We start from the raw sequence: 13,346 nt of genomic DNA, 5'->3' as shown, positions 1-13,346 counted from the left end.
CTACGGTACCATTGTCTTTTGTCCGCGTCTCATTGGTTTTCAGTTTTCTCTGCGAATGATTCATTTTCAGTCTATTTGTTCACATAAGTTAATATTGTTTGTGTCCACACAATTATCTGAAGGTGACATTTAAAATAAAAAATAAAATAAATGTATACATAAACTAAATTATGCACACTTCATATATTATAAATTTAAATTTGTATGCTAACTAATATTAACTTATTAATAAAATATAATTTTATTTTATTTTTTATCTTACAAATATTTAAAAAAAAAATCAAACTTTTATACTGTCTTTGTAAGAACAGAAGAGGAAAGGTTACAGTTAAGAATATAATAAAAATCATATATTTGTAAGAGAATAGAAGAGAATATTTTTACAACTAATACTGTATTTGTAAGAGAAATATAATAAAAAATATTCATTTGATAAAAAAGAGGAGAGAATAATAATCACATAAAAAGATTTTAAATGTATTAATTTACTAACAATATAATTTCCTAAAAATTATAAAAAAAAAACTATAGGCAAATGATGCATGAATACAATTACAAGATAAGGACCGAATATATAACATGAAAGAAATATATAAAAAAAAAAAAGATAGAATTATCAATAAAGTAGAAGTGAAGTTAAATCCTTAATAAAGAGGATAGGCCTATCAAGTTCCTTTTCCTTTAATATATTTCTCTTTACTAAAAAAAAAACATGTGATATTGAATGGTACACAACACTAAGTACGAACCAGTAATTATATTTAAAAAGATGGAAGAATAATCTATTCAAAATTTTATTTTTAACGAGTACATTTTTTAATCTTTTCAAAACAAAGTTGCTGTCTTAGTTATGCTTCAAGATGTCAAAATTTATTCCATGGGATGAATTGTAAAATGATGGTTAAAAGACTCCATTAGTTTAACTATATTGAACTTAGTAAACCTAATAATTTTAATCTCAATGACTATGATTGTATTTATTTTTAGAAATTAATATAATTATAAGAAAAAAAGAAGATAACTATATTTTTAATCCTCAAATTATTATAAAAAATGTATAATTTCTAAATTAACTTATAAAATATTTTGTCCTTTCATTTTACTAAAATCGTGTAAAATATTGTTGTGAAGTTATATATTTTTGGGGTTACATATATTTTTATCCTTTTAACTTACGATAAAAATTATAATTAGCCCATATTTGAAATTTTAAATTAATTTAGTTCCATATTTATAAATGTATAAATATATTTATTTTAACAAAATTTTGTTAAATTTATTTTAAATTTATATCATGAAACATATTTAAAACGTTAAATAAATTTAACAAAATTTAGTTAAAATAATTAAATTTACATGTTTTTAAAGTTAAATGATTAAATTAAACCAAAATTTTAAAAATAAACTAATTTCAATTTTTACTAAAGTTAAGAGACTAAAAATACTTTTAATCATATATTTTAATTAAATATGAAACTTTATTTCCTATGTGAAACATTCACATATAATTTTTTTCAAAATAATATTTCACATTGATTTTCATAAATTACAGAAACTATATGAAAATTTATTTCCTATGTGAAACATTCACATATAGTTTTTCCAAAATAATATTTTACATTGACTTTCATAAATTACACAAAGAATGTTATAATTTATTATAAACTAAATATAATTTTTATAATAATTTAAGAAAAAAAATATTTCAAAGAAAGTTATATTAAGTATCAATGAAGTTTGAAATTTAAAATAAAAAAATTTAATAAAAAGTAAGAACACTTAATAAAAAACACTTGTAATTTTATAAAATTTAATAAAAAAAATTATGTAATAGTATAAGAAAATTTAATAAAAAAATAATAATTTAATAGTGTAATAAAATTAATAAAAAAATTGATGTAATTTTATAGTAAATAAAAAATACCACTCTGTAAATTTATAATAAACAGAACACTTATTTTCTTCATTTAACCATTAAATTAGCACCAAACCATGTAATAGTACGGATAAAAACATTTGATGATTTAGAGTAATTTCTTAAAATGAAGAAATTTTAGAGATAAGATTATTTAAAATAAAATAAATGTATGAATCGAACAAGACAACATGTGTTCAGTCAATTATTTTTTAAAATATCGTTGAATTGATTTAGAAACCGACAATGATCTTAATCACGTGGGGAATTAAAAAGCAGTAAACGACAAAAATAATAATAGAATGCTATGAAATAGGACACTTCACGCTGAGATGTGGCATGACATATTTTTATAATTAATTATTATATAACTTTTATTAAAGATAATAAATTTAACTTTTTTATAAAAAAATTAAAAATAAATTTAAAAGTTTAAATAAAATATTATTGTATATAAAACATAATTAAATTTTTTACAAATATTTAAATTTAAATATATTTAAAATAAAGTTTTTGTAACCTCATTCCTTCCTAATTATTATTAATAAATAGTGCAACCTTACACATGTATCTTAATTTTATTTATATCTGTTACACATTGATGTATTTTTTTCATATATGTAAGTAATAAATTTATTATATATATATATGTTAAGTGTTAAATTCATGATTGTGATGAATAATTTTTCACAGAAATAAGAGATAAATAGAAAATGAAGTATAGGAACGAGATAAGAACATTGTGGCTCCAAATGCACCAACCACTTCACCCTTCCTTTCCCTTCCCTTTATAAATCATTCCACAGTATTCTTCTCTTTGCATCACTGAGCTTCTGTCTTCTCAGCTATTGCTTCATTCCAAGGTAAGCCAACCCTCTCTACTTCTTATTCTTCTTACCATTCATGATGCTTCATCACTATTTTTATTTAGACAATGCCAATGTTGTCATTGTTTCCTTCTGAGTTTTTATTTTTGTTGAAAGGTTAACACTTTGGTTGAAGAGTATCAACAAATCAAGTATTAATGGTAAAAAAAAAATCACAAGAACTAAGAACTAAAAACTGTAACTTAGATTTTCTTAGAAGTAGGTTTTAAAGTCTAACTCAACCACACAAAAATAACTTGAAATATGAAGATTGTATCCACTTATACATGGTCTTATCTCTAGTCGATGTGTAACTTCCAACCCATCTCCTCACGTCGAGGTATATTTATCTCGCGCATGAAACTATAAATTAGTGGGTGGTTATTTAGCGGTTCAATAACGGGTGAAACAGAATATCCAAAAAATCTCGTTAGAATAGGTTTTAACCTGACTTTGATATCATATTAGTAATAAATTTTTAAACTTAATTTAATCCCACAAAATCGACTTGTAAGATAAAGATTACATCCACTTATATATGACCTTATCTCGAGTCAATGTGACACTTTCCACCATTTTTAAGTTCTTATAATGCATAGTTTCAATTCTAAAACATTTGCATTGCTTTAACTCTTGAAGAAGTTAACTAAAAACATGTGAAGGAGTTGACACTAGCTGGAGAAATTGTTTGAAGAAAATAGCAGGGAAAGAACTCACTAGTTCTGTGGGTGGTCAAATAATGGATGTGAAACAGGGGCAGAGGAAGAACTTATCTTGTGATGGTTTCTTCGTTATTATTTTAACCTTAAGAAACCAATTTTTAAAATTTATAATTGAAGAGATTCAAAGTGATACTTGATACACTTGTTTTTATTCAACTTTGCTTTAGAAACAATTAGTTTCTAATAAAATAAAATTTTAAGCAAAACGAAATAAAAATATATATAGTTTGAGTTCTTTGGATTCTTTTTCGAGATTCTTAATAATTGTACTGTCTTTCATAATGATGTGACAACGTCTCAAAAATGGCTCCTTCAGGAAATGCTACTATGTTTTTCCTAAGGCAAGATGGAAAATGAATCAATAAAAAATAATAAGTAATATCAAAAAGAGGGTGAAATATTTTATTTATACAAATAAAATAGAAAACATTAAAACATAAAATTTATTTATTTATAATAAATTTTTTATTTTAATACTATTTTATACTTATTATAATAAAATATAAATATTAATAACATATTTATAATGTAATATAAGTATATATAAATCTATAATAATAATAATAATAATATATATAAAAATAATTATCTCTATTTTGTGTTTATATTTTATAATATTAATTTTATCTTTTATAATATAATTATTTATTAAATTTTTTAAAGTTAATAATTATTTTTACCTATCTTTTATAAAACTGTTTATTTTTTTTTAATCATCAATAATTAATTTTTCTATTCATTTTACTTTATTTTTAATATTTTACTTAATCTTTTAATAAATATAAATTTATTTTATATATTAAATTAATAATATTATATTATTATCACCTATTAAAATATTATTATTCATATCTAAAATCATATACACGTAAGCTGTCGCGATGACTGTGTGTACGCCGGTACTGATAAAAGTTTTGCTATACAATTAACTATTTCGAAATTATGATTGTATTTTTTTTACTGGTGGGTGAGAAGTTTGCACAGTTTTTGTATTTTGTACTTTTCTTTTTCTGTTTTGTTTTTTCTTTGATTTAATTATATAATAAATCTATAATAGAAAAATATTTTTTTAATAATTTTACTATGAATTTTATTCCATCGCACCTTCAGCTCTATATAAAATTGATACCACTATTTTGTATATAACATTTTGAGACATTTTTATGATTGTAGAAATTTTGTTAAAAATAAGTAATTTCAATACAGCTAGTTTATTATAATTTATTTTATATATTAATATATGTAATCAACAAACCATATTTCTATAACTATTCTTTTATATATACTTTTTTTTTTAAATTAAATGTATGATAGATACTAATAAAAAAATCAAGTTTGATAAGTTGTTAAACATGTATAATAATATCTATATTTCCGCTAGTGAGTATTGTTTGTGCATACATTATAAGCATTAAAAATATTTATTTTGAAATTTTTTGATAAATATTTGCTCTATCAAAATTATTGAAGTAAGAACCTAGTTATTAAGTTGGATTGCTAAATAAAAAAAATTATTATCCAAATCAACCCACTTAAATTTAATTTATTTAAATTTGATCAAATCCACACCAATTATATCTCCACTAATAAGAGCTTGTTTCAAGAAATATGTATTACTTTTCTAAAAACGAGAGTAGAATCAACATTTCTCCACACTGTTTATAAAGAAAAACCAATAAATTTGGTTTACTAAGCAAAATACTTTATTATATTGAAAAAATAAGTTAAATTTTCGCTAATTTTTTGTCGCTTTTATTATTAAGTTGGTTTTTATGAAAAAGTTCAGAGTTCAATAATATCGACTTTATTTTTATGAGTTGTTATTATTTTTTATTTTGAGTTAAACTCAAATTGAATTAATCATGATAAATTAAGTTAAAAAGGACAACATTTAATTGTGACTAGAAAAAAAATATATGGGTCCTACATTTCATTCAATGGTAAAAAAAAAATCAAACAATTCATTTTGTTACCTTCCAAAAAACAAATCGGGCGGTGGAGAAGGGTGCCAGGAAAAAACAAAGCTGTCATACTAATTTTTCTCTTACACTTTACTTACATTGCTCATAAATTATTACTTTATTATAATATTGTATTTATGTTTATATTTATTACGTTAATATAATATTTTATTATAAAAATTTGTGTAAAAGAATAATTTTCTCAGAATTTTTTTTTTGACACATTACATTCATTTAATAACACATTATAAAACTAACATAATCATAAAAAAAATGCATCTTTTATTTATATAAAAAAAAAGTAACTAAGAATTGTGTGAAATTACTAAAAAAATGTTGTGTTAAAGTATCATTACTCAATAAATACCACGATTACTTCTAAAAGTTCCAAAAAAAGAAATCTAATTACAAAAGTGAGTTAAAATAGTTTCAAAATTTATTTTAATATCATTCTATCCGATAACCCCCTATTCCAATACAAAGAATGTGTGATGCCATCTTTGCTGGTGCTGTTGATAGCAAAGAACGTGTGTTGGATGATGGGTGAGATCATTGGAATATAATATCATAGAGTTTTACCTTGAAACTTGTCATTTGGAAGTGAATTACTTGAGTAAAATAGTTGTTGTACGATTGAATGACACTCATGGTGTTCTTGAATGCAGATAATTAAGACTCTGGAAACAAACGGATGCACACCATGTTGCTGAAGTTTGTTCTTGCTTCCTTTGTCTTGTTGAGTTGTATCAGAGATGGGAGTGCAGGGATCACTAGCTCTTTCATTCGGAAAAAGTGGCCATCAGAGGACATGCCCGTCGATCATGAAGTATTCGCAATTCCAAAGGGTTACAATGCACCTCAGCAGGTAAGTCTTTCAGAGATAACAAAACCTATTTTATCAAGCAGTTTCAAATTCTAAAGTTATACCTTTTTTATTCAGTGATTGATTAATTCCATTGCAGGTGCACCTCACGCAAGGTGATTACGATGGAAAAGCAGTGATCATCTCATGGATCACCCCAGATGAACCAGGACCTAGCCATGTGCGGTACGGCACATCAAAGAGCAGGCTTCGAACTAGTAAAGAAGGCACAGTTGCAAACTACACCTTCTATAACTACAAGTCTGGCTACATTCATCACTGTCTTGTCGAAGGTCTTAAGGTAATTAATTGTTCATCAAATTACGAGAGTAGATCCCAAAAAGTAGAATAATGCGCTCATTTGGTTTGTTAAACCATTTCAGTATAACACTAAATACTACTATAGAATTGGAACTGGTGATTCTGCTCGAGATTTTTCGTTCGAAACACCTCCCCCAGTTGGGCCAGATACTCCCTACAAATTTGGCATCCTTGGTAAGTTTAGTTTGTCTGGTTTTTTCGCGTACACACAAACACATACACATTTTGAATGAAAAATTGCAGGTGATTTGGGGCAAACGTTTAATTCTCTTTCAACCCTCGAGCATTATTTGGAGAGTGGAGGACAGGCCGTGTTATATGTTGGAGATCTTTCTTATTCCGATGAGCATGATTTCGAAGATGTTGGTTTACGGTGGGATACATGGGGGCGATTTGCAGAAAGAAGTGCAGCATATCAGCCATGGTTCTGGAATGTAGGAAATCACGAAGTAGAGTTTATGCCTGAAGTGGTACACTACTAACCTTATTCTTTATGTTATGTACATGCTTCTACAAATTCTAACTTCTCTAAACTTTTGTTAAAAAATTTGTTGAAAACTTCAGGGAGAAGTAGTTCCTTTCAGGAACTACCTTAACCGATACACTACTCCTTACTTGGCCTCCAAAAGCACCAGCCCCCTCTGGTATTCAGCGAGGCGTGCATCTGCTCATATAATTGTGCTATCAAGCTATTCTCCATTTGGTAAATTCTACTTGTTAATATTAGTTCCTTAACTACATTAATTCTTTCATGGTGTTGTTTACTATAACGGTGATCTTAATTTGTGAACAGTGAAGTACACACCTCAATACATATGGCTTAAAGAAGAGCTAGCAAGGGTTGATAGAAAGAAGACGCCTTGGCTCTTTGTGCTCGTGCACAAGCCGGTTTACAGCAGTAATGTAGCTCACTATATGGAGGGTGAAGCCATGCGAGCAGTTTTCGAGAGCTGGTTCGTGCAATACAAAGTTGATGCCGTCTTTTCAGGACACGTCCATGCTTATGAAAGATCAGTATGTTTTTCTTCTCCTTTTGCTCATTTCTTTTACTTCCACCTCGTTGAAAGTTCTACATCAACAAAAAATAAGACAATTTCATGGTACATAAGGTTGAATTAAACTTAAAATTAACTTCCTAACACATCACAGCACAACACTCTTTTATACACGTCATCTTGGATCTGTGCTGAAATTCTGTGTTTTGCTTTCAGCATCGATACTCCAACATAGACTACAACATAACAGGAGGTAGAAGGTATCCCGTACCAGACCCATCAGCACCTTTTTACGTAACAATCGGAGATGGAGGAAATCTAGAAGGTCTTGCATCAAGGTGAAGTAAACAAATCATTGTCTTGTATAGGCTAGTATTTGTCCTTCTAAGAGGTTAACATTCATAGTTGGTGGTGCAGTTATTTGGATCCACAGCCAGAATATTCTGCATTTAGAGAAGCAAGTTATGGACACGCGACACTGGAGATTAAAAACAGGACTCATGCAATCTACCACTGGTATCGCAACGATGATGGCAACAGAGTAGCAGCTGACTCTTTCGTTTTGCATAACCAGTATTGGTAGGTTTACTTCCCCTTTTTCTTTGGTACACCTCTCATCAAGTGCCAGGGAAAAATATGCATGTCATTTTCTCTCGTTGTTGTGGTGAACTGTAACTTGTTATTCGTTTTCGCAAATGGTGAGACACAAATTTCGGACATTCTCTGTTCTACATGAATTTCATGGCCTGCATTTCGATGCAATTTGGAGTGTTGGTTGTGTGATGTTCCTTCTTTCTACATGTTGGGAAGGGTGCGTATGGTTTTCTCCACAAATTAACCTCTGTCTGGTGGAGACTAATCATCAGAATTAAAAACATCAGAGGCAAACAGAGATAACTCGTGTTGATGCGTGAATCCTAGTCTTTTTATTAGTTTTTTGCATAAAATAATTATATAAAAAAATTTATAAATGTATTATCTAGTAATATTGGAAACTACTAATTTGGTATAAAAGCCCCTGGAAAATGTAATAGAGATTTTTTGTCTTGAAAGGATAACTGAAAGACGAGGGAATTGTGGTACATGCAGGGGAAACAATAATGGAAAACAGAGGGCGAGTTATTGATGAAGTTGGGCATTGAATAGGAACTTGAACCACTCGTAACTATGAAAAAATAAAAAGAGTGGATAATGTATGCACTTCTATAGTTTACCGGTGTGAAAAAGAAAGCTTGTTAGAAATGGATATATGTACTTTGGCAGAAGTGGCTACTTTGGCTTGTATGCTTCCATGCTTGTATTCCACATCCACCCTATTATATAAACGCTTTTAGCCTTATAAAAGATAAATTAAATATGATTTTATTCCTCCATTTTTAATTAATGCGATATTAAAATTTATTATTATCCGAAATTTTTATAGAGTTTGGTTCTAAACTTTAAAAATTATGAATATAATCTTTTAAACGTTAATTTTTATATTATCATTTAATTTGTTTATATCGTTTGACACGTTTTTTTAATATCAATTCAAAAATATATTTGATAGGTAAAAAAATTAATCTTTCATATTTACATTTGATTTGTTTATATCATTTGATACATTCAATTTCAATGTCAATTGACAAACGAGTTTAATATGTTAAAAGAATTAATCTTTCATGCTAACATTTATTTATACCGTTTAACATCTTTTCACTTCAATATCAATCAGAAAACGTGTTTGATGTGTAAAAAAAAATAACGTAATTGAATTAAAAAAAATTATTTTCTTTTATTTTTAAATTTTGAAAATCAAAATATATCAAAAAGTCAACCAAATCAATGACATACTATGATCTTGAAACAAACGAAGAAAGAAGCTGATGATCTAAAGGAAAGGTAAAGAAGAGGTTTAGAAAAAAGAAAATAGAAAGACAATGATACTTGTAAAATGAAACTCATTTAATAAAGATATCTACTTATAATATGATATTTATAAATAAAATAATTGAATGTCATATTTTAATATTACTTTTATTCTTTGCTAATTTTAAGATATACAAAATTTTATTGCTATTTGAAAAATGTTGTTTTAATTGAATGACACATTAATTTTTTTTTCTAAAATATATTTAAGTAATTAATATATTAATATATTTTAAACATAAGATAAGTTGAGGTAAACTGACATCATGAAACTTGTCTATTAATAAGTTTACATAATTGTGGATTTACATTTTAAAAAACTTAACAAATTTTAATTATCTTATAAAAGTAAAATTTATTGTAAATATAATGATTAAGAAAAGAAAATTTTAAAAATAAATTATATACTATTAACTATAATTAAGGAGATATTCTATAAAAAAAAAATTAAAGTAGATTGTAAAATAAAATCTAAATTTATATTTATAAATATATGTGAATATCAGTATTTAGACGAGTAAAAGATGTTTAGGCTCTTTGCCTTGTAGTGTGAATAGTGTGAATCTCGATATTTATACGAGTACAAGATATTATGCTTGGAGTCTATGTGAAACAATAAACACTAATGACAGAATCACTACCCTATGATTCCTAAGTTATGGAAGAGAAAATAATTGTTTTTTGTCTTTATAAAAATCCACTACACTATCACTAAAGCATACACACAGTGTATTTCCGAACTAAATCTATTTCTAGATTTAGCAAGAACAATATTAATTAATTACTTAACTAAGTTTTAAGTTTTTCATAATTTTACATATTTTTAATTGAATCTCTATTAAATTATTTTAGTTTATTAAATACTTAAACCTTTTTATTTCTTTTCAATTAAGTATATGCTGCTTAATTTTTTTCATTAACCACACATGTCATTATCATGTTTACTTGTTTTCACATGATAGAAAAATGAAAAATTTTGTAATTAATATAAAATTATATTGTAGTAAATTTTGTAGTCAATATAAAATTATATTGTAGTTAATATAAATAATGAGTGAATTTTATTGAAAATGAGTTGAATAATAAAGACATATCATTCCATGAATAGAAAAATAAATAAATATGGAGATCAATTAAAAAGTATAAAATTTTTAAGTATTCAATAAGTTATACAAATTTAATTAAAAATATTCAAATTTACATAAAATTTTAAATTTAAGTAACCTAAAATAATTAATAACAATATTTAATTATATTCTAAAATAATAATCTATAATAAAAAAATAAAAAATAGTGTAAATTACGGTATGCGACTGTACATACTTTGGTTCACACTTCTTATAAGTTACAAACAATGAATTTAGGTGGACCGATACACTTACCTTATGTTTGGATGGAGCATTTCAACAATGCTTAGAAATTGAAATGCTTTGTATTTGAATTGCTTGTAATTAAATTCCATTCATTTTTCAAATAACTTGTTTGGATAAGGAAATTAAAATACCTTACATTTCAATTTCTTGTTTGAAAAAAAAAATTGAATTTATTGTAAGATAAAATTTAATTTTAACAATATTTATTTTACGCTTAATTATGTTTTGAGTTCATGATAAATTTAGAAATATGCTCGACAACCTAGATGGGTCGGGCAGACCGAACTACGCAACCGGATTGGTTAGATCCAATGACCCACCCAAACTGGACTGACTGGGAAGAGCAGATAGGTTGGGTGGCCCAATGATCTAGAGGCCTAACGGCCCATACTGCACGATTGTATCGTCAAGTTCATCAACATGGCCTGGTTCAGCCTGTCTAGGTCATTGGCCTAATGCTCCAAATGGGTTCGACGACCTGAATGGGCCCGACGATCAAAGCGGGCCTGACGACCTGGACGGGCCCAACGAGCTGGATGAGCCCAACAATCCGGACGGGGCCGAATACCTGGACGATTCTAAATACCCGGACGAGTTCAACGACCCGGACATGCCCGTACACCCAAACCAGCTCGAAGACCTGGACGAGTCCAACGACTAAGATGGGCCCGAGGACCCAGACAGGCCCGACGACTTGGACACATCCGACGACCTGGACAAGCCCGACGACCCAGAAGGGCCCAAGACTCGAATGGGCCCAACAACTCATACGAGCCCGTTCAAACTGTCGGGCCCGTCCAGATAGTCTGGCCCGTACGAGTTGTCTGGCACGTTCGGGTTGTCGGGCACGTTCGGGTCGTCGTGCCCGTTCGGATCATCTAGAATATGAAGTTGAGTGAGAAGAATTTCAAATTCCACCTATTTTGAGGGTATTTGAATTTCTACTAATTTAACTAATTGAAATCCTTCAAAAAAATGCTTGCATTTGAAATGCTTTTTAATTTCTCTATCCAAACAAAGCATTTCATTACAAAGAAATCTAAATTCTTCAAAAAAATGAATTGCTTCGTTAAAATACTCTATCCAAACACACTCTAAAATTTGCAACTTAGGGTGCTTCTTTCTGTTCTTCTCTATTTTTCTTTCTACATTCTTATAAAAGTGATACTACTCAAATTACCCCTCATTAAAAATATGATTAAATATATTTTTAATTTTTGAATTTTGACGTGAAATTATAATTTGTTCTTGTCAAAAAATTTAATACATTTTGGTCCATCAAACTTAAAAAATAAATGGATGTAGTCATTTTAACTCAATTACGTTAAATTTTTTTGATGTGTCAAATGTGTTGCGTGTTAGCATTTGAGTTGCTTATACTGTTCAACTTTCAATGTCAATTAGAAAGCGTGTTTGATACGTTAAAATTTAACATAATTGAGTTAAAATAACTATATATATTCATTTTTAAAGTTTGAGGACCAAAATATATCAAAGTTTTGGACAAATATGAATTACAATTTTACGTCAGAATTCGGGTACTAAAAACATACTTAAATATATATATATATATATATATATATATATATATATATATATATATATATATATATATATATATATATATATATTCATTGGTATGTAGGTATTCACGAGTATCTACGAGTTTTAAAAAAAATCGTGTATATTTTTTAAGCGAGTACCCAACCGGTAAACGAGTAGATAATAGGTGAAATTTCTTTTGCAGGTAGGGTTGTGAGTAGGTACTATCTGTACCCGACCTGTTGTCATCCCTAACTCTACCTATAATTATAATATAATCATATAATTATTATTATCATTATTGTTATCAACTATCATTCTTATGATCATTATTAATATCGACTATAATATAAGTATTATTATATTATCATTACTATTACTATTATTATAAATAATAAGAACTATAATTATTATAATAGTTATTATTATATTATTATTGTTTGTATTATTATGGCTACATCTTATTTTTACCTGCTATGTACGATCATGTTTCAATTTTGTTCTTTTTATTTGTTTTGTTATTCATTTATCTTTATATGAACAATTATTTTAATTTAAAAAAATAGTTACCAAATTTAGTAAAATAATAAAACTACAAAAATTATTGTAAATAATTATTTAAATTTAAAATTTAATAATTAAGAGGATTAAATTGAAAAAACAAAAAAAAAAACACAAAAAATTTCTTTATATGTATAGTTGTATTATTATTATTATTAATAATATTTTTTATCATTACGCGATATTATTATAGTAGTATATTATTATTATTATTATAGTTAGACACACATTTAACTTTTATTTACTACGAAATCATATATCAATTACTTACATTTTTTATGTGTTTTGTTATTTACTTTAATATATGTGTAATTATTTGA

General features: G+C 26.8%; 1 protein-coding gene across 2 annotated transcripts; it reads left to right on the top strand.

Moving 5' to 3' along the window:
* The first annotated feature begins 2,639 nt into the window (after window positions 1-2,639).
* Window positions 2,640-9,002, top strand: LOC114179756 (bifunctional purple acid phosphatase 26-like). 2 transcript variants are annotated; one of them, XM_028066201.2, is made up of 10 exons: window positions 2,640-2,778; window positions 6,130-6,329; window positions 6,427-6,627; window positions 6,710-6,821; window positions 6,891-7,117; window positions 7,212-7,350; window positions 7,441-7,661; window positions 7,859-7,980; window positions 8,060-8,221; window positions 8,732-9,002. In XM_028066201.2, the coding sequence occupies exons 2-10, from the start codon at window positions 6,156-6,158 to the stop codon at window positions 8,766-8,768; spliced, it is 1,395 nt and encodes a 464-aa protein (XP_027922002.2). In that variant the 5' UTR covers window positions 2,640-2,778; window positions 6,130-6,155; the 3' UTR covers window positions 8,769-9,002. The 2 variants fall into 2 exon arrangements, with proteins under 2 accessions (XP_027922002.2, XP_027922004.2); XM_028066203.2 differs by lacking the exon at window positions 2,640-2,778 and adding an exon at window positions 2,901-2,942.
* Window positions 9,003-13,346: the final 4,344 nt, after the last annotated feature.

This window comes from Vigna unguiculata, chromosome 3, assembly GCF_037176805.1.
Source record: "Vigna unguiculata cultivar grain cowpea cultivar isolate G323 ecotype 2 chromosome 3, ASM3717680v1, whole genome shotgun sequence".
Taxonomy (NCBI): domain Eukaryota; kingdom Viridiplantae; phylum Streptophyta; class Magnoliopsida; order Fabales; family Fabaceae; genus Vigna; species Vigna unguiculata.
Note: the sequence above shows the minus strand (reverse complement) of the source record. Positions and strands in the feature narration are given on the sequence as shown.

Coding starts and splice junctions, on each gene's coding strand:
- LOC114179756 (XM_028066201.2), top strand. CDS start 6,156: ATGCACACCATGTTGCTGAAGTTTGTTCTTGCTTCCTTTGTCTTGTTG. Junction 7,351..7,440: donor ATCAAGCTATTCTCCATTTG/GTAAATTCTACT, acceptor ATTTGTGAACAG/TGAAGTACACACCTCAATAC. Junction 7,981..8,059: donor CTAGAAGGTCTTGCATCAAG/GTGAAGTAAACA, acceptor TTGGTGGTGCAG/TTATTTGGATCCACAGCCAG.